Source organism: Siphateles boraxobius, unplaced genomic scaffold (genome assembly GCF_051911475.1).
Source record: "Siphateles boraxobius isolate OS27281-9 unplaced genomic scaffold, OSU_SipBor_1 19, whole genome shotgun sequence".
In the NCBI taxonomy this organism is placed as follows: Eukaryota; Metazoa; Chordata; class Actinopteri; order Cypriniformes; family Leuciscidae; genus Siphateles; species Siphateles boraxobius.
In genome coordinates, this window is record NW_027508799.1 from 32,645,126 (window position 1) to 32,667,335 (window position 22,210).

At 41.5% G+C, this 22,210-nt stretch overlaps 1 protein-coding gene across 1 annotated transcript; it reads left to right on the forward strand.

The window, feature by feature from the left end:
* The first annotated feature begins 7,461 nt into the window (after positions 1-7,461).
* On the forward strand, positions 7,462-13,326 carry LOC143742407 (uncharacterized). The gene is made up of 4 exons (XM_077235259.1): positions 7,462-7,926; positions 11,441-11,527; positions 11,625-12,008; positions 13,229-13,326. Exons 1-4 carry the CDS (start codon positions 7,462-7,464, stop codon positions 13,235-13,237), a joined length of 945 nt encoding a protein of 314 aa, XP_077091374.1. The 3' UTR covers positions 13,238-13,326.
* The last annotated feature ends 8,884 nt before the right edge of the window (positions 13,327-22,210 follow it).

Genomic DNA, 22,210 nt, shown 5'->3' on the forward strand with positions numbered 1-22,210 from the left:
ACAATTGAAATATAATTCTTTTCACCATTTTCAATATTATTTAAAAAAAACTAATACTAGACTAAAAAACTCTGATGCTTACTGAAGACAAATAAACATTGATAAAAAAGAGAAAAGAAAACAAACTACAATAGAACAAAGACACAAATTAAATAGACCTGAAAAACTTCAAGCACTAGAAATACTACATAAAATGTATAAAGTAATGAAATGTTTAAAAAAAATGATGCATTGTCTTTACTGTATAAATTAAATATAGATTTATAAAGTTAGAAAAGTTTGTTGTTTGATTAACATTAATCACAGTGGGTAAATTTGAATAAAAAAGTAATTCAAAAATAAATAAATAAAAAGTATTATTATTATATGTTTTTCATGCAGAACATTCCTCTTATCTGTTAACACTGAATTTGTGTTTTTGTTTTTCTTTATTATTATTATTATCTTCATTTTTAATGTATGGATTTAAACTGTCCTATTACTTCATAGCTCTTTTACACATAGCTCTTTTGCATACATCATAGATATATCCATTCATTATATATGTTTTCATAGCAATCAGTTGGAACATTTGTTTGAAGCACAGCATTGGGCAGGATGTGGAATAGTGTGTTTTGTCAATAAAAAAAAAACAAGAAATTGTTTGTTTTTTTAAATCCGATTAAATCGGAGAAATAATCTGCAAACTAATCGATTATCAAAATGATCGTTAGTTGCAGCCCTAGTTTTGCCTACTGTTTTTCGAATACTATATAGTAGGGAAGTATTGGATTTCGGATGTAGCGTAGGTCTCTTACATGCAAGCAGAAGTCATGCAAGGTCAAATCATTTTTTAGTAATGTGGATGAGCTGCGCATTTGAGCCTATCATATTGTTTATATAGGTATTTATAAAAAAGCATGGCATGCTCACCATCCTCCGAAAGCCAGGACTCTTCATTCCATGCTATGTGGAAATTAATCTAATGTTTACATGAATGCATTGTTAGCCAACTACGTGAATTGTACATATGTATGTACATTTATGAAATACATGTTGGATAACAGTCACAATAACAAGATCACTCTAAATTGTAATGAAATGTTCTTGTTTCTGAACATTTGTGTGTAAATAAATTACACCGTACGTGCGGCCTGTCGCGATCTACAGTATATGGTCGTGATCGAGTCCTCATACGCGCCTAACGTTACCCCTAACAAGGTTATGTTCGAAATCGACCCATGTTATGCATGACTTGAAGGGACAACCACAGTGTTTTAAGTCATATTATACATTTATAACGAGTGTACAACCGATGCACATTAAAGTGAATACACAGGCAGTGAAAGTCGCGCCGAATGAATTCCCTCATCTCGGCATCCACAGTCATAAAGACCAGACGTATGGGATCAAATTCCCGCCAAATGTATGCGGCCTCGGATCAAAATATAATAAGCGTGATTCAAAAAATAACAAGCATGAATAAAAACTTTAAGCACATAAAAAAATATTTTTCACAAAACTTTAACTTGTGTTCATGCTTTCTTTAAAATTAGGTTTTCCTTGGTTTTATTACTCTGTACTTTGCGCTCTCTTTCATTTTCTGCTCGTAATTTATTTTTTTGTACGCTTGTGCTGTTTTTCTCTTCGCTCTTCTTTCCATGTTCTGCGCTTGCTCTTCCAAATGTTGCAGTTCGAGTTTCATGTAAATTAGGGCGGGCTTAAGCATCACCATTGGTCCACTAGTTCTAGATTGACACCTCCATCTCTAGCCAATCAATCGGAGAGGGGAGTTGACGTCACTCCAATGCGACTCGCGCTACTGATGTTCTCCCTCTCGTAGCTACAGGTGAAGATAACCTTCAGCTCAGCTGGCAAAAATCTTTCCGTGGCAGGACACCGTTAAACTGTATGTGTGCCTGCAACTCGACCTGTTACGTCTACCTGGCGATCCGTTATCGTTAAATTCGTCACCCTAACGACGACGACCTGTTGTGTCGTTAGTTGACAGTTGTGCCTGTCTGACGATCCATCATATTCACCTTTAATGCCCTGGCCTTATTTCTGGACCTAGCACTGTGAGCGTCGATCTCCTGCGAGCCACACAACAGTGTTTCATTAAAGAATTCCTGATTTGAACGAGAAGTTTGAATGAATGACTCTATGTCATGGAAGGGCAATGTCGGTCCTCCTGGGTGCAGAGTTTAGCTGCTCCAACCCTAATCTTTACCCAATCTTGTCTGATACAAGACAGCCGCTCAACAGTCTGTGGTCATCATTGCCTGATTCTCCTTTTCATGATGGGTCATACATTTTCCATAAGAGACATATCTGGACTGCAGTAAACAGGCAGCCACATCCCTTCTATGGTGCAGAGTGTCTAAAAACCACTCAGTTTTAGCATGTGCAGAAGGAGGCCTGGCATTGTCTTGCTTCCCAGGAAAGATGTCATCTTGATGGCAGTTTATGTCTCTGTACAATCCAAATACATGCCTCCATGTCAATGGTCCTTCACAATAAGGCAAGTTACCCATACCGTTTGCAATGATGCACCTCAATACCAGCACAGATGTTTGCTTTTGCACCTGTCGCTGGTGAAAGTCTGGTTGGTCCCTTTCGTCTTTGGGACTGAGAACTCGGTGTCCATTTTTTCCCCAAAACAAGCTGAAACATGGACTCATCTGACCACAGCACACATGTCCACTGTCTTCTAGACCATCTGAGATGAGCTCAGGCCCAGAGAACTCGCCGGCATCTCCACATAGAACTGATGTAAAGCTTTCTCCTTGCGTAACAGAGATTCAAGTGGCATTTCTTGATGCAGAGTCGGACTGTGTTCAGTGAAAACGGTTTTCCAAATTACTCCTGAGCACATGTGGCTGTATTTGACAGCATGATGGTATCTTGTGCAATGCCATCTGAGGGCTCAATGGTCATGCACATTCAACAGAGGTCTACTGCCCTACCCTACACAGACTGAGATTTCTCTGGATTCCCTGAATCGTGTGACAATATTATGTATGGAAGATGATAAAAGACATAAATTCTTTGCAATCTTGCATTGAGAAATGTGATTTTTTTAATTGTTTGACAATTCTCTCATGATATTTGGCACAAAGTGATGAGCCATAACCCATCTTTGCTTAAAAAGACTGAGAAGCACTTTTACACCCAAACACGATACCCTCAACTATTACCAATTCACCTGCACATTGTGGACTGTTTCAAAAGAGTTGGCTAATCTAATTTGGATAATCTTTTCAATTATATTTTGTCTCTGTCCCAACTTTTTTGGGGTGTGTTGCAGCCATCAAAACAAAATGTGTTCATATTTACAAAATATAATTATGTTGGTCTGTGAAAACATTGGAAAACTTTTCTTTGTACTTTTGTCAGTTGATTAAAGTTTAAATAGAATTAACAAATCACAGATTCTTGATTTTAATGCATTTTACAAAATGTCCCAACTTTTTCTGATTTGGGGTTGTACGTGACTTATAAATTCAACATCACTGAGCCCAAAGGCGGCAGCATAATGCAGATAACTATTTTTGAAACAGTTCTGACCAAGTCCAACTAAAATCCAACAAAATAAATAATGAAGAAATAAAATATAAACCAACATGAATTTAGATCATTGACAGTCTTATATATTAAACCAAAAACGTTCATATTTTTTAGAAAGGATGTGAATTAAAACAACCACAGCAGGCAACAAGTTGATAAATTCTGTCAAACTTAAAATTTAAATTTACCGAATTATCCATTTGTTTTCTGATAGAAACACATGGAACGAATCACCGCTCCATATTTTGATTGACAGCCGTCACAACCCACTAGTGACCGTGTTTACTCCTGTCCTTTTAACCATTGGATAGGATTTTAAAAACGGCTATTGTATTTGTACTTCTGATGAAGCGCTGTTGGTGAAAAACTACACCGCAAAAATAATAAATAAAATGCTTTCTTAAAAAAGGCAAAAGAACGCATGCACGTTTTCTTAATATGATAATTAAAAACCAACAGACTGATGAAAATGCGGGAAATTTTCTCAATACGCGACGTGCGGGTGTCACGGTTCTTAAATTCACTGTGTCGTCCTTGTCTCGTGTCACTGTTATTGTGCGTGTGTGTGTGGTCACTGATCACTACCGCTGATCAGCGGCGCCAGCTGCATCTCATCTACGGCGCCAGTTGCATCTGATCAGCGGTGCCTATATATGCTCACAATTTCATTTTGTCTTTGTCAGATCGTTGTAGTGTTCCTGGTGTTTTTTCCTGTTCCTGTCTGGCTTTTGCTCGTGTCCTCAGTTCCTTTTTAGGATTGTTCATTGTGTCTTCGTCTCTGTTCGTTGTCTTCACTCTCTGGATCCGGACTCACCATTTCATCCATCCACCATAAGCCTGGTGTCCATCGAGGTGCCGGCGTCACTTGTCCGCCCCTGTGTGTCGTATTTTGTGTGGACCTAACCCTCTCTGTTTATTTAAATAACATTCTCAGGGGAACACAATTTCTGCAGGGCGTTCCTGACCAGTTGCTCAATGCAATTCTCACTTCAGTCCCGCACCTTTAACAATGAGAGATCGAAGCTGGCCTTCGTATTGACGCTGCTCTATCGAGTTCTGCACTCTGGCGGCCGAGTGCCAATGGAACAAGGAGGCGCAGTGGGACATGTTCCTGCGTGGGCTGGCTGACCATGTCCAGAAGGAAATCTACGCACTGGATCTGCCCATAAGCTTGAACGGCCTTGTGGATCTGGCTCTCAGGGTGGACGCACGTCTTGCCAGGATGGAACGTCGCGTTCTTACTCTTACAACTCCCCAACATTGCTCTTACCACCGGACCCATAACACTCACCACATCAGGCAATCAAACAGAGACTTTGTCATTTCCTCTCTTGGACCTGTAGTCACCCCTGGCTCACTTTATATAACCCCAGAGTGGACTAGGGCTGTCACTTTTTATTCGATATTCGAATATGCATTTGAACATGACGTGAAATATCCGTATTCGAACTATAAATAAACTATCCGGTTTTTAAAGTGCCATGTTTAGCGCATTTTTTACAGTCTATGATTAGACCGTTTTTTGTTTTTTATTATTGTTTTCCATCTCATCCAGGAGCGGGCACTCTAAACGTATTGTAGCGTAAGCGCATGACCAAATCAAGCGAATAATAGCCTCCCTGTTTTGAAAATGGAAGATACGCACAGAACGACAGCCCGAGCGGAGAATTACGACCTCAACTCACCTAAAAAGTCGAGTCTGGAAATATTTTGGGTTCTACAGCTACACCGTATACCACTTCTCTCAACATTGACGCGCAAATCTGTGTGTGCCAGGCACGTGTGCGCGCACTGAGCGCGTGTTCTCCACCGCGGGGAACATCGCCAATAAAAAGAGAGCCGCACTTGACCCAGATCAAGTTGATAAATTGGTGTTTCTAGCAAACAATATTAAGAAATGAATTGAAATAAGAAATGAGGCTAGGCTATAGGCCTTACTCCTGCTGTTTAAGCTGTCACGTTATTGTTTGTGCCGTGCTGTTCCGATGCAGTTTTTAGTGGCACTTTATATAGATTAAATTGATAACCTGCTGTTTAAAACATTAAGTCCAAAAAAATGTTTTCAGACAGGCCTGAGTCCTGTTTATAACTGTCAGACAGTTAATAAATTTGTGATTGAATCTCCGTTAGGGTGGGTTTTTTTGGGGGGGGGGGGGGATCTCGTAGAAATTCGAATATATTCGAATACATTACTTGATATTCGATAACCGTTCGAATTTGATATTTCTCAAAAGTGACAGCCCTAGAGTGGACTGGCGCCAACACTACCATCTCCGAATGGAGTAATCAGTGTTTATAAGTCTTGTCTTACGTCTGCTTGTCCATCTGTACCTGTTTCTGTGTTTCAGGAGGAGGCAGTGGATTTATCTAACAAGCCCGTTGAGTACCTGGACCTGAAGGAAGTTTTCAGTAAGTCCCGTGCTGCTTCTCTCCCTCCGCACCGTCCCTACGACTGTGCTATAGAATTACTGCCAGGTAAGTCTCCGCCCAAGGGTAAGTTATATTCGCTCTCTGTTCCAGAAAGGAGGGCTATGGAGAAATATATTTCTGATTCTCTAGCAACTACGCCTAGCATCAGGCCTTCCTCTTCACCTGCGAGGGCAGGTGGGTGCGTTCTTTTTGTGGGTAAGAAGGATGGTTCTCTGCGACTTTGCAGTGATTACAGGGGGTTTAACAACATCACGGTAAAGAATACTTATCCTTTGCCGTTGATGTCTTCAGCTTTTGAGAGGTTGCAGGGAGCATCAGTCTTCACAAAGCTGGATTTACGTAATGCCTATCATTTGGTTGGCATTAGGGAGGGGGATGATTGGAAAACCGCTTTAAACACCCCCAGGGGGAACTTTGAATATTTGGTCATATCGTTTGGGCTGTTCAACTCCCCAGCGGTTTTGCAGGTACTCGTCAATGATGAGTACTTCATAGGTTGCTAGAGAATGGGCTTTTTATCAAGGTGGAGAAATGCGATTTTCATGCACAGTTTGTTTCTTTTCTAGGATACATTGTCTTGTCTGAGAGAGTGCGTATGGATCCTGATAAGGTTAAGGCTGTGGTAGATTGGCCAAGTCCAGATTCCCGTAAGGCCCTACAGAGGTTTCTGGATTTTGCCCATTTCTATAGGCGTTTCATTTTCAATTTCACCTACGTTCAGGTGATCCGATACAGCTGAGGCTGTATTCGTCAAACTGAAAAGACGCTTAATTTCCTTTCTCATCTTGATAGCCCCGTTCGTGGTGGAGGTTGACGCGTCAGAGGTGGGGGTAGGTGCACTTCTTTCCCAACGCTCTTCCACAGACGACAAGATGCATCCATGCGCGTTTTTTTCCCAGCGTCTATCTCCCGCCGTAACTATGTAACTATAACATTGGTAACAGGGAGTTGTTGGCGGTCAAGTTAGCGTTTGAGAAGGGGTGTCCAAACTTGAATAATTGAATATGGCCCACACAAGAAGCTTGAGCTCAACTCTGTTGCACTTCTCAGTTTCAACACTAGATGAAGCCAGCCACAGAAACGGTGCTTCTCAACCGTTACCGCTACTAAACAAAATTAAGCAAAGAAAAACTTTTACCGCGAGTCGCCAGACATGGCAGCACCCAAGAAACGAAAAATAGCAAGTGAGTGCAGAAGATTTCAAACATGGTGGGAAAATTAATATTTTTTTCAATGAAATCAACGGAAAGTGTGTCTGTTTGATTTGTAATGAAGATGTTGCTGTGATGAAAGACTATAATGTCCGTCGGCACTATGAAACCAAACATCAGAGCTACACATCGTACACCGGTGCCGAACGAACACAGAAAGTCAAGCAAATGGCAGCTAGCCTGCAATCTCAACAACTCTTTTTTTTCCGTGCTAACAAAATACAGGAAAACGCCACAACAGCAAGCTATGAAGTCACTAAACTTATTGCCCAGCATGGCAAACTGTTCTCAGACGGTGTGTTTCATAAAGAAGTGCCTCATCAAAGTCACAGAAATAATGTATGTGAAAGTGCAGGATTTCAACAATGTGAGCTTATCCAGAAATACAGGGGTGCGGAGAATCGAGGACTTGTCAGCTAACGTGAAACTTCAGCTGACAGACGAAGCTTGTGCTTTTGATTTTTACTCGAAAGCATGCGATGAGAGCACAGATGCTACAGACACCGCACAGCTGTTACTTTTTTTGCGGGGAGTAGATGATAATTTTTGCTGTACGGAGGAGATGCTTGATATGATGAGCCTAAAAGGCACAACGACGGGTAGAGATATTTTTGAAGCTGTGTCAGAGGCAGTTGAAAAGATGGGGCTTAAATGGGACAAGCTCTGTGGAGTAACAACGGATGGAGCTCCGGCCTTGATGGGCGATCGCAAAGGAATGGCATCGATGGTGTGCGCCAAGGTAAAAGAGAGCGGAGGTGAGGCTGTTAGGATGCACTGTATAATCCACCAAGAAGCACTGTGTGCCAAGACTGTCCAGCTGGGCGATGTAATGAACACTCTTGTAAAAACTGTCAACAAAATTTGAGCTAGAGGATTTTGCGCCACGCAAAAAGAATGATGAGCCTGTTAGGGCCAACATACATATGTGAACAAACATTTTCTCTGTTAAATCAGAACAAAAGCAGACTTAGAACCAGAATGGCTGATTGCCATCTCTGTGAAGTCCTTCGTGTCTCAACCACCAAACTTTCTCCTGACATGTCAGCCATCCTTCAATCCAAAGGACAGCATCACTGCTCCCACTGAGTGCAATGTTCTTCACATTATAGGCGAGTTAGAAATAGGCTACACACTGTTACGACCCCCTGTGCCACCTGTAGTTCCAGTGCACGGGCAGGGTTGGGCTTGCAGTTCCAGTTATTAACCTGACTCTTTGCAAACACACACAACTGACATTGTATTTAATTCATAACACCTAGACACTTTTTACTTTAATAATAAACATTCTATATTTATTTTAAAACCTAAACTGTTCGTGTTCCTTTTTATGTTGAGACCTTGAGTAACAAGCCAGGTCGTAAAAAACAGTATTCATGTGTCAATATGTCACCTGTAGTGTGTGGCCTGGCCCTTTGTTTATTTTCCTGTATTTGGCCCTCACTAAAAAAAGTTTGAACACCCCTTGCGTTAGAGGAATGGCGTCATTGGTTAGAAGTGTCCGGGGTACGTTTTATCGTCTGGACTGATCACAAGGACTTAGAATATATCAAAACTGCCAAAAGACTCAACTCCAGGCAGTCTCGGTAGGCTCTTTTTTTCGGTCGTTTTGATTTTTCTCTATCGTACTGCCTCTTTATCATGTATTTTTGACCATTCCGAACGCCCGTCTACTCCCGAGTGCATTTTACCAGAGACCCTATTTGTCTCCACACTCATATGGGGGATTGGGTCGAAGGTCAAAACGGCCTTAGAAGGGGTAACATCTCCACCTGGTGGCCCACCGAGTCGATTATTTGTACCGGAGGGATTACGGTCTGACGTCATTCGATGGGGCCATTGTTCTAACATGGCTTGTCATCCAGGGGTTAATAGCACCAGTTTTTTGGTTAAGCAATGATTCTGGTGTCCATTAATGGCTCGCAACATTCACAGTTTTATTTGAGCCACTGATAAGACTTCCAATCGACCCCCAGATGGGTTACTCCAACCGCTGTCTGTCCCTTCTAGACCCTGGTCCCACATTGCGCTAGATTTTATCACCGCCCTCCCAGGGCAAGATGGTCATTTTGACCGTAGTAGACCGGTTCTTTAAGGCGGCTCATTTCATTCCCTTGCCCAAATTACCTTCTTCCAAGGAGACAGCGGCGACTGTGGTAGACCACGTTTTTCGTTTACATGGCCTCCTGATAGACGTGGTTTCCGACAGGGGTCCCCAATTTGTGTCCAAATTTTGGCGAGAGTTTTGTTAATTAATGGGAGCGAGTGTCAGTCTGTCCTCTGGGTTTCATCCCCAGAGCAATGGCCAAACCGAGAGAGCCAACCAGGATCTGTAAAAAGTGTTGCGGTGTTTGGTATCCAAGAATCCTTCCTGCTGGAGTCAGCAGCTCTCAATTTTTGAGTACGCTCATAACTCATTACCAGAGTCATCCACAGGCCTATCTCTGTTTGAGTGTAGCTTAGGTTACCAGCCACCTATTTTTCCTAGTCTAGAATCCGAAGTCGCGGTCCCCTCCGCTCACGCCTTCGTCCAGAGCTGCCACCGCACATGGACCAGAGCCCAAGAGACTCTGCTCCAGTTGGGGGCGCGCACCAAGGCTAAAGCTGATCACCACCAGTCGAAGCCTCCCGTATACGTCGTTGGTCAAAAAGTGTGGCTTTCAACTAAGAACATTCCACTACGCTCTGTTTATAATAAATTAGCTCCAAAATGTATCTGCCCGTTTACTGTCACCAAGATTATTAGCCCGGTGACAGTCCGACTCAAACTTCCACCTGCGTACAGGAGAATTTATCCCGCCTTTCATGTATCTAAATTAAAGCCTGTGTTTCATTCTCACATTAACATGCCTGCCCTGGTTCCTCCCCCGCCGCGACTCGTAGATGGGGAACCTACATATTCGGTTAATCGCATTCTGGACTTAAGGCGGAGGGGACACGGGTTCCAGTATCTGGTGGACTGGGAGGGTTACGGTCCGGAGGAGAGAAGTTGGGTACCTGCTAGGGACATCCTGGATCACTCCCTTATCGATGATTACAATTGACAGGTAAGGGCATCTGGGAACGCCAGGAGGCGTTCCTAGGGAGGGTACTGTCACGGTTCTTGAATTCAGTGGCTGCGTTCCAAACCGCATACTTCCCTACTATTTAGTATGGGAAAAAGAGTAGGCGAGCGAAAAAGTATGTATGAATCCAAAAGAGTAGGCGAGAATTACCTGGATGACGTACTAATTATCGCGAGATTCGGACTTAAGTGCGTTCCAATGTGCCTACTCTCCTACTATATAGTAGGCGAAAACAGTAGGTGAAGGAAGCAGTACGTTCGAAACATCAGTATTCATAAAAGAGTAGGCGAGAAGTTCCCGGATGGCTTACTGCTTCCGGCCAGATTTTTGAGTGCTCAACCGATGGATACTCTTCTATCCCAGGAGGCCACGCGAGAGGATACGTCATAAAAAAGAAGAAGAAGGATAGGTCATACTCGAACATGACGCAAATGATGACGGACGAGAGTGTTTTCAAATGTGAGTATTAGATATTACAAATCGAATGATCGCATGTGTTGAACAGTAAACTGTTGAATTGTTGAAGGTGTAAAGACGCTATATAGTATGGTAAATTTGTGATTTTGCTGTAAATCACATTTTATTAAGTTAGCTAACAGAGGAGCTCCAGTAAGGACACATACGTCTCCAAAGTGGATTTGCATACATTTTAAACCGTATGCATCTCTAATACAATTACTAAATGTCTATTTAATATCTGGTAAGAAAATCTAATATAAGAATTGCATATTTCTACGTCTAATAGATATGAAATAGACTTCTGAGTTATGTATGTGTACTATTGTTTAAGATAATTCACTGTTGTCAACACTGTTTTCATTAGACGAATGTTTAATAAATTTACATAAAGTAACTAAACATAAGTAATCTATTTCATTTGTCCATAAGTACTGTTGAAAAATTGTGGAACATTTATGATCAACATGTAAATGTAGTATTGAGCTTATAAATCACAGAGGTAACATAAATCTTCTCTGGATGTTACAGGGACAGATGAGCACACGCATCTGCTTATCCGGTGGAGAGTGGCTCATGAAGCCCTCTTCACCGGGAAGCGGAATGCTGCCATCAAAGGCTTTGAGTGAGTATACAGAAATAATTAAAAATCTATTTAATTGTTTATTTGTAGTATATCTCAACAGAGATATTACAGCACTTTTTTGATCCTTGATTTCTCTGCATTTGCTGCAGATCTTTTGTGGTGGAGCAGGACCTACAAGCCAGGGTGACGGCGGCATTTGTAAAAAAAAATGGGAAAACCTTAAACAAAAATACAAAGTAAGATAATTTTGTTACTTCTAATACAGAAATAAAATAATTAAATATTGTGATGTTAAAATGACTGCTTTTGTATCATGCTTGTGCATTTTTGCAGGATCTGAAATGTCCGCAGACAGGGGTGAGCACTGAGGATGGAGGGGCCACAGCAGCGTCCTGGAAGTGGTACACTGCCATGGATGAGGCAATCGGGGGCAGACCATCCATCACTCCTCCTGCCCTCGTTGCCTCATGTGGGCCGGATGTTGCTGTGGCCTCTTCATCCTCTTCATCCTCTTCATCCTCAGTGAGGCCAGAGCCAGCAAGAGCCAGGAAAAGGGTGAAAGATCTGGAGGACCTGATCCAGGAGATGGAGGAGAGAGAAGAGAAGAGAGAGAGGAAAGCAACTGAGAGGGAGGAGAGACTGTGGAGAGGAATGGAGGAGAAGGAGGACAGAAGAGAACGGGAGAGACGAGAGAAAGACGAAAGGCAAGAAAGAGAAGTAAGAGAAAGAGAAGAGAGATGGCACCGGGAGGCAATTGAGAGAGAGGAAAGGAGAGATAAAGAAACAAAAGAAAGGGATGAAAAATTCCTTTCTGTCCTTGAAATCCTTGCAAAAAAATAAATTCATTAACAAAAAACATCTTATGATCATTTACACAATTGGGTTAAAATGAATTAAAGGATATATATATACATACACACACAGTACTGTGCAACAACAACAAATGGTGGCCTAAGATTTTTGTACAATACTATGTATATAAAACAAACAATTTCTAGGCATTCACAGTAGCCTACATTATAGACTTCTAGGAATTTATTGATACTTTAAGATTGTGATAAAATTCATAAATTAAATATTTATGAAGTGATGAATAATTAGTGAATGTGTGGTGTAATGTAAAAAAAAACAACTTTAAAACAACTGTTTTATTGGAGTGTATTATATGATTTCTAAATGCACACAGAACTCATGCAGGGATTGTCAAGGCAGGTCATGGAGGGTTCAGTTCTTGCACACCTGTCTGTAATTTTCAAGTAGTCAGTTACTAATTGGTTTAAATTGATTCAGGTGTGTATAATTAGGGTTGGACAATAGCCCTCCATGACCTAAGCTGAACTTGAGACTGTTTACACAAACTACCTTAAGTTTTGCATTAACTATGGTTAGTGAACCCAAGCAAAAAAAGGGTTAATGAACCCAAGCAAATAATTCAGTCATTATTTACTCCCCTTCATGTTGTTTGATCCCTCTGTTTTTTTTTCCTGAACACAAAAGGTGATTTTGGTCAGGTTTGTACTGTTGGTTTAATACAATACCACTCAATAGACTTTCAGAAGCTTCAAAAGCATAATCAAAATGCCAGGAAGCTTCTGAAAGTTGGGCTCCATTGACTGATATTGTATGAAACCAGCAGAACAAACTTGACAAAAATTCCCTTTTGTATTTAAACAACAAAAAAACAGAGGGATCTAACAGCATGAAAGCACATAAATAATGGCTGTATTTATATGTTGAGGTGAACTAACCCTTTCACCCACCAAATAGAAATTGTAGTAAATGTATGCATTTTGTATTATAGTAATACCTTGATGAAATAAACAGCTTTGAGCGTTTATGTCTGAGACCATTTAAAAAAAAAAGCTTTACAAAAATCAATCACATTTATGCATTTGCCAGATGTTTTTATCCAAAGTGACTAAATGCATTTATTACAGGGAGAATGACCCTGGACAAACCTGGAGTAAAGAGCCTTGCTGATCGACCAGCAATCTTCTGCTAACCAGTTCAGTGGTTTAGCCCACTACACTACAAAGGTAGTAAAGCTCTAACTAATATTTGCATGTAATTGTAAACCTATAAAATTACATTTGGCAAGAAACGGAATGCTGACAAAATGAATTGTAAAACATTTTAATTTTCTTAAATGTTTTAAAGGTAGTCGTGCTCATGGAGAGCAGGCACAGGGATGTTTGGAGCAGACACCGCAGCAGCCAGATTGTCGCGTGCATGTTCTCCCACTCTTGCTTCAAGGTTGTGGGGATTAGGGAGGCCGTCATCAAGGTCTTCCTCATCCTCTGGCTCAACGATGTCCCCGTTGGCTAGAGCGAGATTGTGAAGCACAGCGCAGCACGCAACAACCTCAGGCACGAAGGCAGGGCTCACCTCCAAGGCCTTGAAGAAGATACAGCGCCAGCGTGTCTTCAGCATCCCAAACGCTCTCTCCACGATGTTGCGGGCACGGGAGTGCTTGCTGTTGAAACGAGCCTGCACAGGGTTCTGTACTGGCTCTCTGTACGGGGTGATGAGGCAGATGGGGGCACTCAGGCAAGGATAGCCTCCATCCCCGAGGATGCACTTGCCTGCAGGTGGATAAAGGCCGCCAGCATACACTGGACTGTTCCTCAGCACCCTGGCATCGTGCACAGACCCAGGATACCCCACAAACACATCAAGGAATTTCCCCCGGTGATCAGAGATGGCCTGGAGTTGGATGGAGTGAAACAGCTTCCTGTTGAAGTAGCAGTGGGAGTTATTTGCTGGAGGTTTGATACGGATATGACAGCCGTCTATTGCACCAACTGCTCTGCTGAAAGCTGGTGACCCAGACAGCTGTGCAAATCCTGCTCCCACTGCCTCCAGGTCATCTCCGGTCGGAAAGCAGATCACCCTCCTCAAAATTCCCATGATGGCCTTGCTCACTCTGTGCACAATGTTATACACAGAGGTCTTTGGGATGTCGAAGGCCTGCGACACCACCCTGTAGGATGCTGCATGGGCCAGCCAGTGCAGGAACACAAGGACCTCAATCTCCCGTTCCCATCCATGCTCCGATCCCAGTCTGACTGCAGCAATCAGGGACCTGATGGACGGCAGAGACAGGCGAAGGTGGGCACGGTGGTCAGCTGCTTCATCAAAATAAAGCCGCAGAATGGGAACAGCTCTGTTGAGATGGCAGTATGATGTGGGGTTCACCGCCTGTCAATACATCATAGTTTGTTAGAACAAAAAGCTTAAATAAAGCAATGTTTCATGTGGTATTGACTTGTATATGTATTTATTTATTGTGATGATATGATATCTTTTATTCATTCATTTACTTACTTATTTTTATTCATGTTTCATATTAAATATTTATTCATGTTTCAATAAAATATTCATTTCATGAATTCTTGCATTAATCATTGCTTGAATGAAATTGTATGTATTCACATCAGCTGCATTTGTCTAGTGTGTATTCATACATCTATGTCATATGACAATACAACAGTTTGCTTGTTTTACCAAAATATATAATTTTAATTAAGAAAATGTTATATAATTAAGTGCTGGTCAGCATTTGTCATTATTGTGCATAAGTGTTGGGGTGGGCTAGTAATGCAATTCATTCTGGGGTAATCTTATTTTTTTTTAAGTAGTAATACTTGCTTTGTTTGAGTGTAAAATCATCAGTCTTCTCCAAAGGCGAGATCTCCGAGCAGCAGCCCGACGTCTCCTTTGTGCACACATTCGTCTAACTATTGCAGACATGCCAACCATTTCAAACGCTGATGAAAAACTGTTCTAGTTAGGTTGTACTGATGCAGTGAGATGTCGGTGGTGCACCTGTTGCTCATTACTTTTAAATTGTTGCGCTTGTGATAACGTCATAGGTCACATGATAACGTCAACATGGCGGATGATGTCCGGATCGCATTCATACTCAACGAGATTTGGCTATTAAGTACCTACTCTTTTAGCGCTCGTTAAGTAAGTACTCATTGAAATTAAGTACCTACTCATTGAGTATGCGGTTTGGAACGCAGCCACTGTGTCCTTGTCTCGTGTCATAGTTATTGTGTGTGTGTGGGCGTTGTCACTGATCACTACTGCTGATCAGCGGCGCCAGCTGCATCTGATCAGCGGTGCCTATATATGCTCACAGTTTCATCTTGTCTTTGTCAGATCGTTGTGGTGTTCCTGGTGTTTGTTCCTGTCTGGCTTTCGCTCATAAGCTCAGTTCCTGTTTAGGATTGTTCATTGTGTCTTCGTCTCTGTACAGGCCAATCTCTCAGTTGTCGTTTGTTTAAAAAATTTTTGAAAAAGTTGTGTTGCAACAACTACTTTAATTTTTAAACAAAAATTTTATTGGAGAAATGTTTCAATCTGGATTTAAAACCGCCCACAGCACAGAGTCGACACTATTGAAAGTGTTAAGCGATATCTTTCTGGCTTTAGACAAAGGAGATGATGTTGTCTTGGTGCTTCTTGATTTGAGCTCAGCTTTTGACATGATTGACCATAACATCCTTATCTACCGTCTTGAACATTCAGTAGGTCTAAAAGGCATAGTCTTGAAATGGTTTCAGTTCTATTTGAGTGGTAGATGTTTTTCAGTTAACTATAGTAATATGATCTCAGGTTAAAAAAAAACTCTCCCTTGGGGGGTTCCGCAAGGATCTATTCTTTCCCCCATACTTTTTTCTTTATATTTTCTCCCCTTGGGTAGCATTTTCAGAAAGTATGGAGTGTCATTTCATTGTTACGCCAACGACACGCAAATGTATCTACCACTCAGGCGCTCTACCAATTAATTCAAGTCACTTTTAGAGTGTTTAACGGACGTTAAAAACTGGATGGCCAAAAACGTTTTAATGCTAAAAGAGGAAAAAACTGAGATTTTTGAATTCGGCCACCCAAATAACTCCTCAAAAATTATATTAGATTCAAGTCCTCTGGCATCTCACTCGAAAACAACTTTTAGAGATCTAGTTTTTTTTAACTAATAATAACCTAAAAATGGACAAGCAAATTAATTCTGTGGTTTGGGCTTGTTTTTATAATCTGCGTTTATTAGCAAATACTAAACCATTTTTATCAAATAAAGATTTCAAAAGAGTAATCCATTCCTTTATTTTAACTTGACTGGACTTCTGTAACTCTCTGTACTGTGGCATCACCGCCGCATCTTTGTCTCGATTACAATCGGTGCAAAATTCTGAAGAGAGGCTTTTAATGAGGGTAAAGAAACACAAATCAATTACAACTGTACTAACGTCTCTAGGTCCATTTTAGAATTAGATATAAAATATTATTATTTGTATATAAATTGTTAGATAATCAGGCCCCACCATATTTGGCAAACCTTCTAACCCCATACAACCCTTCTAGAACATTACGCTCAGAGAATCATAAACTACTTATAGTGCCTAGAACAAATCGCCCGCATAAATGAGACCGGGCCTTTGCAGTAATAGGGCCGAGACAGTGGAATGAGCTGCCGCTATCTATCAGGGGTGCGTTTCCCGAAAGCATCGTTAGCCAACTATGGTCGCAAGTTCCGTCGTTACAAACATAGTCCAATGATTTGGTGTTTCCCGAAACCATCGTTCCAACGAACATTCGCAAACAGCATCGCAAAGTTGTGTAGTTGGAACGACAGCTCTCGACCTGTGGTTAGAAGCATAGTTTCTAGTTTGCATGAAATGATGACATCCTTAGTTTGAGCAAAATAAGCAAGCTGACATTCAGTCCCATCTGTATCTTTTATTTAGAATACATACAAATTTATTCTGTACAAAATTACGTCTTTTAATTTATCAAGAGATTTAAAGCACCGTTTTTGAAGAGTGCGCATGTGCGAACGTGCTCTACCACGTAAAAACGAGCCTATGATTGAATCTGGAAATAGAGCAAAATAACTAAGAAAAATTCGAAATTATCCTCAGATGCAATGTCCGTAATTTATAGTAAAACATCTAGCATTAATTCGATCTCAACAGATTCATTAAAAGAAGTTATTTCTTCACCACCTGCGTGACATCATTAACCAACGTGGTTGAATGACCAATTTGCGACAATATGGTTTTGGGAAACAGTCCTGACTAGCAAGGTGAGTTCTTCAACGATGCATCGTACTATGGTAGTTAAACCAGCGAGTTACGTCGTTGTACGGGAAACGCACCCCTGATCTGTGAAATCGTTGTCATTGTTTAAGAATTTGTTGAAAGTGCATTTAACGTCAGTAGCCTATAATGGTAAGATGTGATGTTTTATATGTTGTCTATTTATTGGTCTATGTGTGATCTTGTTTTTATCTTTTTATAGAATCTGTATGTAAAGCACTTTGGTTCAACCTTGGTTGTGTTTTAACAGTGGTATATAAATAAATAAATAAACAAACAAGATGAATTAAGTTTTCAACTTCTGAGAGCTGAAGGCCATTTGCCTGGAAGACACACGCTACGATGTATGTGAATTAATTCTAAACTCTTAAATACATTATTACCTTTTGGTTTACTTCTTTGAGAATGAGAAATTTGTACCAGTCGTACTGAGACATTTCGAATGATATCAAACATGTGTAATACTGCATAGCCCCTTTCACACAGCGCGTTGATCCTGGGAAATTGCTGGGAAATTGCCAGAACACCTTCTGTGTGAACACAAACATGGACCGGGATTGATGCCGGGTTGGGGACCTAGAAACATTGGCGTGTTCAGTCCCAGAATGCGTGCTGTGTAAACAAAAGCCGTAATCAATGCCGTGTCTGCGCTGAAGCTGGGATCGTTCGCCACCGTGAAACGGTACGTAATGCGCTAGTTTATGATCGAATCAGAAAAAAAAAATGCACAAGCATGGTTTCTAGAGAGAAATCGCAGCTCCTGGGCAAACTATAGACGCTGCTGAGACATTACGTCACATCGATGTTACGTGTCTTTATGGGATTTTTAAGGGTTGTGTGTGAACACTCTCTGATTCCGGAAAATCACTGGCAGTGTGAATGAACCAAAGTCAAACGAACCCGGGTCAAATCCCAGGTCACTTTATTCGTGTATTTACCGGAATCTCTGTGTGACAGGGGCTTAAGATAATTATTCACATTAAACTATATAGATTTTTGGGTGAATTTCAGGTGATCTCAGCATGATAGCAAGAGCGAACAGGCGATGAGGGTTGAAGGGAAAAAGATGTAGATTAGGATTGCTTAGGTCAGACTTGCGTCTCGAATGGTGCACAAAAGAGAAATTCAAATGTTAATTTGCCCTCTCTTCCAGTTCTTCCAGTCTTACAGCTGCCTCCTTGACCCCGTGGGTCAAATTCAGATGAACACTTACGGGGTCACAATAAGACGTTTGTTGTAAAGTTCAAAGTTTTATTTGCCATTTGTATAGCACAAAGAAAATTCTACACATACATAGGAATTGTACTGCATCACCCTTGGAGTCAAAAGTGCACCAGTGCTTGCTAACCGTTTATACTATATATACCCTATTTCTATGAGTTAGCCATTAGTCTCACTGCCGCTGGATAGAAGCTGTTGTAAAAGCGTGTTTTATGTGTGATGATGCTGTCCACTCTTGTGTGTCTCAGGCTGTAGGGTTTGTGTATGGGCTTCAACAGTGAGTGAGCTGGATGATGAGTGTCACTAAGTATGGACTAAGCTTTCTTCTTACAGTGTAGCTATAGGAGCTATAGTCTAGAAATAGCATCCTAACATATGTTTTGTTATAGTCCAGATGTTGAAGTGTGTGGTGTAAAACAAAAGGCTACTGCATCGTCCACTGATCTGTTCGGACGGTAGGCAAACTGCACTGGATCTGCAGTGTCTGGAATGTAAGAGCTTATGTGTGTTAGGACCAGCTTTTCTAAGCACTTCATGGCAACTGGTGTTAGGGCCACAGGCCTGAAATCATTCAGGGTTGAAGTGTCGTGTTTCTTAAGAACTGGTATAACAATGCAGGACTTGAACAGACTTGGAACTACGGGTGTGACGATAACCGCATCACCGCAATATCGCGTTAATAAGATGCTTAACGCGGTGTGAGGTCATCACCACATTTTTTTTTCTGCTGAAAGTTACAGGAGTGCATATGGTGTGTGATATGAACTATAAACACATTAATCTTTTCTTATAATTTACTGTATTCCGCGAGTCCTATGTTCTTACAGGATGTCTTACATGCGCTTCATGAGGCACACTAGCACACACACGCAAGGTCTCTCGCTCTCTCTCCCTCTCTGCCGTGCGTGCGCTACACGGTTTGGAGGAGCACAGTATGTTCAAGCTCTTGCTCGCGAGCTCTAGATTCCGGGAGATTTTAACTAATTTGCGGGCATCAGGCAGCCTCCATATTTAAGCCTCGGTGCCAAAGCCAGTGTCATGTTTGAGAGGAAGAGGGAGAGGAGGCAATATGCGGGAGACTCCCGGAACTTCCGGGAGACTTGGGATGTCTGCTAGTGCTACAACCTCAGGCCAGCAGCGACAGTTGGGAGTCTCCGAGGCCTTTGCGAGAGGTGCAAAGTACCAAAGAGGCAGCGATCAGTGGCGAGCACTTACTGACAGCTTGACTCGTTATTTGGTTGAAGAAATGGTACCATTCCGTACCGTTGAGAAGCCAGCGTTCAAAGCCATGCTACAAGCATTTTATAAGCAATACAGGTCCTTCTCAAAAAATTAGCATATTGTGATAAAGTTCATTATTTTCCATAATGTAATGATAAAAATTAAACTTTCATATATTTTAGATTCATTGCACACCAACTGAAATATTTCAGGTCTTTTATTGTTTTAATACTGATGATTTTGGCATACAGCTCATGAAAACCCAAAATTCCTATCTCAAAAAATTAGCATATCATGAAAAGGGTCTCTAAACGAGCTATTAACCTAATCATCTGAATCAACTAATTAACTCTAAACACCTGCAAAAGATTCCTGAGACTTTTAAAAACTCCCAGCCTGTTTCATTACTCAAAACAGCAATCATGGGTAAGACTGCCGACCTGACTGCTGTCCAGAAGGCCATCATTGACACCCTCAAGCAAGAGGGTAAGACACAGAAAGAAATTTCTGAACAAATAGGCTGTTCCCAGAGTGCTGTATCAAGGCACCTCAGTGGGAAGTCTGTGGGAAGGAAAAAGTGTGGCAAAAACGCTGCACAACGAGAAGAGGTGACCGGACCCTGAGGAAGTTTGTGGAGAAGGACCGATTCCAGACCTTGGGGGACCTGCGGAAGCAGTGGACTGAGTCTGGAGTAGAAACATCCAGAGCCACCGTGCACAGGCGTGTGCAGGAAATGGCCTACAGGTGCCGCATTCCCCAGGTCAAGCCACTTTTGAACCAGAAACAGGGGCAGAAGCTCCTGACCTGGGCTACAGAGAAGCAGCACTGGACTGTTGCTCAGTGGTCCAAAGTACTTTTTTCAGATGAAAGCAAATTTTGCATGTCATTGGGAAATCAAGGTGCCAGAGTCTGGAGGAAGACTGGGGAGAAGGAAATGCCAAAATGCCTGAAGTCCAGTGTCAAGTACCCACAGTCAGTGATGGTCTGGGGTGCCATGTCAGCTGCTGGTGTTGGTCCACTGGGTTTTATCAAGGGCAGCGTCAATGCAGCTAGCTATCAGGAGATTTTGGAGCACTTCAGCCTTCCATCTGCTGAAAAGCTTTATGGAGATGAAGATTTCATTTTTCAGTATGACCTGGTACCTGCTCACAGTGCCAAAACCACTGGTAAATGGTTTACTGACCATGGTATTACTGTGCTCAATTGGCCTGCCAACTCTCCTGACCTGAACCCCATAGAGAATCTGTGGGATATTGTGAAGAGAAAGTTGAGAGTAGGGGTGGGCGATATAGCCTCAAAATTCTATCACGATATTTCAAGAATATTTGCGATAATGATATTTATGACGATATAGACATTTTTTTTGTTGTTGTTGAAAATTTTCTTATTATGTTTATCTCGCCTAAATGTTTGCTAACTCATTGCGTTTTTACAATGTGGTAATTTTGTTGTTAAGAGTTTACACAACACAAGGAAGCTTGATTTCAATCTTTGAATTAAATGTTAAATGTGTGTAGGTCTAACACCAGTATTCATAAATACTACAGAAACATAATAAAGTAATCAAATGTAATATAACACGCAGTCTTTTAGTTCTGTTTCCTGATTAAATTAAATACATAGGCTAATAATTCGCATTCATTACAATTAAAGCTATCTTTTGTTGTTTTGACGACAACATTAATGACAGACACATAGCCTATGGCTGCTGTCACTTTTACAGCTAGTGCACGGATCCATTGCTGTTTTCATTATACTGTCTGTGTCACATGCGTTTTATACATAACCGACTGTGTTTATGAGTATACTTACCAAGACCGGAAGTTTTACACAATTTTGCGTTTTTCCCCCCATTAAAGCGATATAATCCACGAAAAATAACTTTAGTTTCTCGCGAGCTGTAGGCTACTCTATGTATGCACCCAGTGCAACTCTCTCAGAGAGTGCGCGAGTAACTTACTGGATAGTTTAAAACCGCTTGAATGTTTAAACTGATAAGAATTAAGAAGACTTGAAAACTATAAACTTTAGTTACGATGCACTGATGGACCGATTGTGCAAGAGACCATTCAGTCATGTCCCTACTCCTAAACCCGCGCGAGAGAAGACGCGCGTCGGCAGCCCCGCTGAACACTCAAGCTGTTTATGACATTGCTAAATCTTCATCGGAGGCTGACAGACTGCTCTCGCGCTCAGACAGGTGTTGTTGTTGTGCGTGCTAGGGAACGTAAATGCGCCATACGTCATCGCGTCGCTATATCATTGATATCGCGATATGACACTTTTTTATCATGTAAAAATGTATACCGGTATTATCGTGGACGGTATGATATGGCACACTCCTAGTTGAGAGACGCAAGACCCAACACTCTG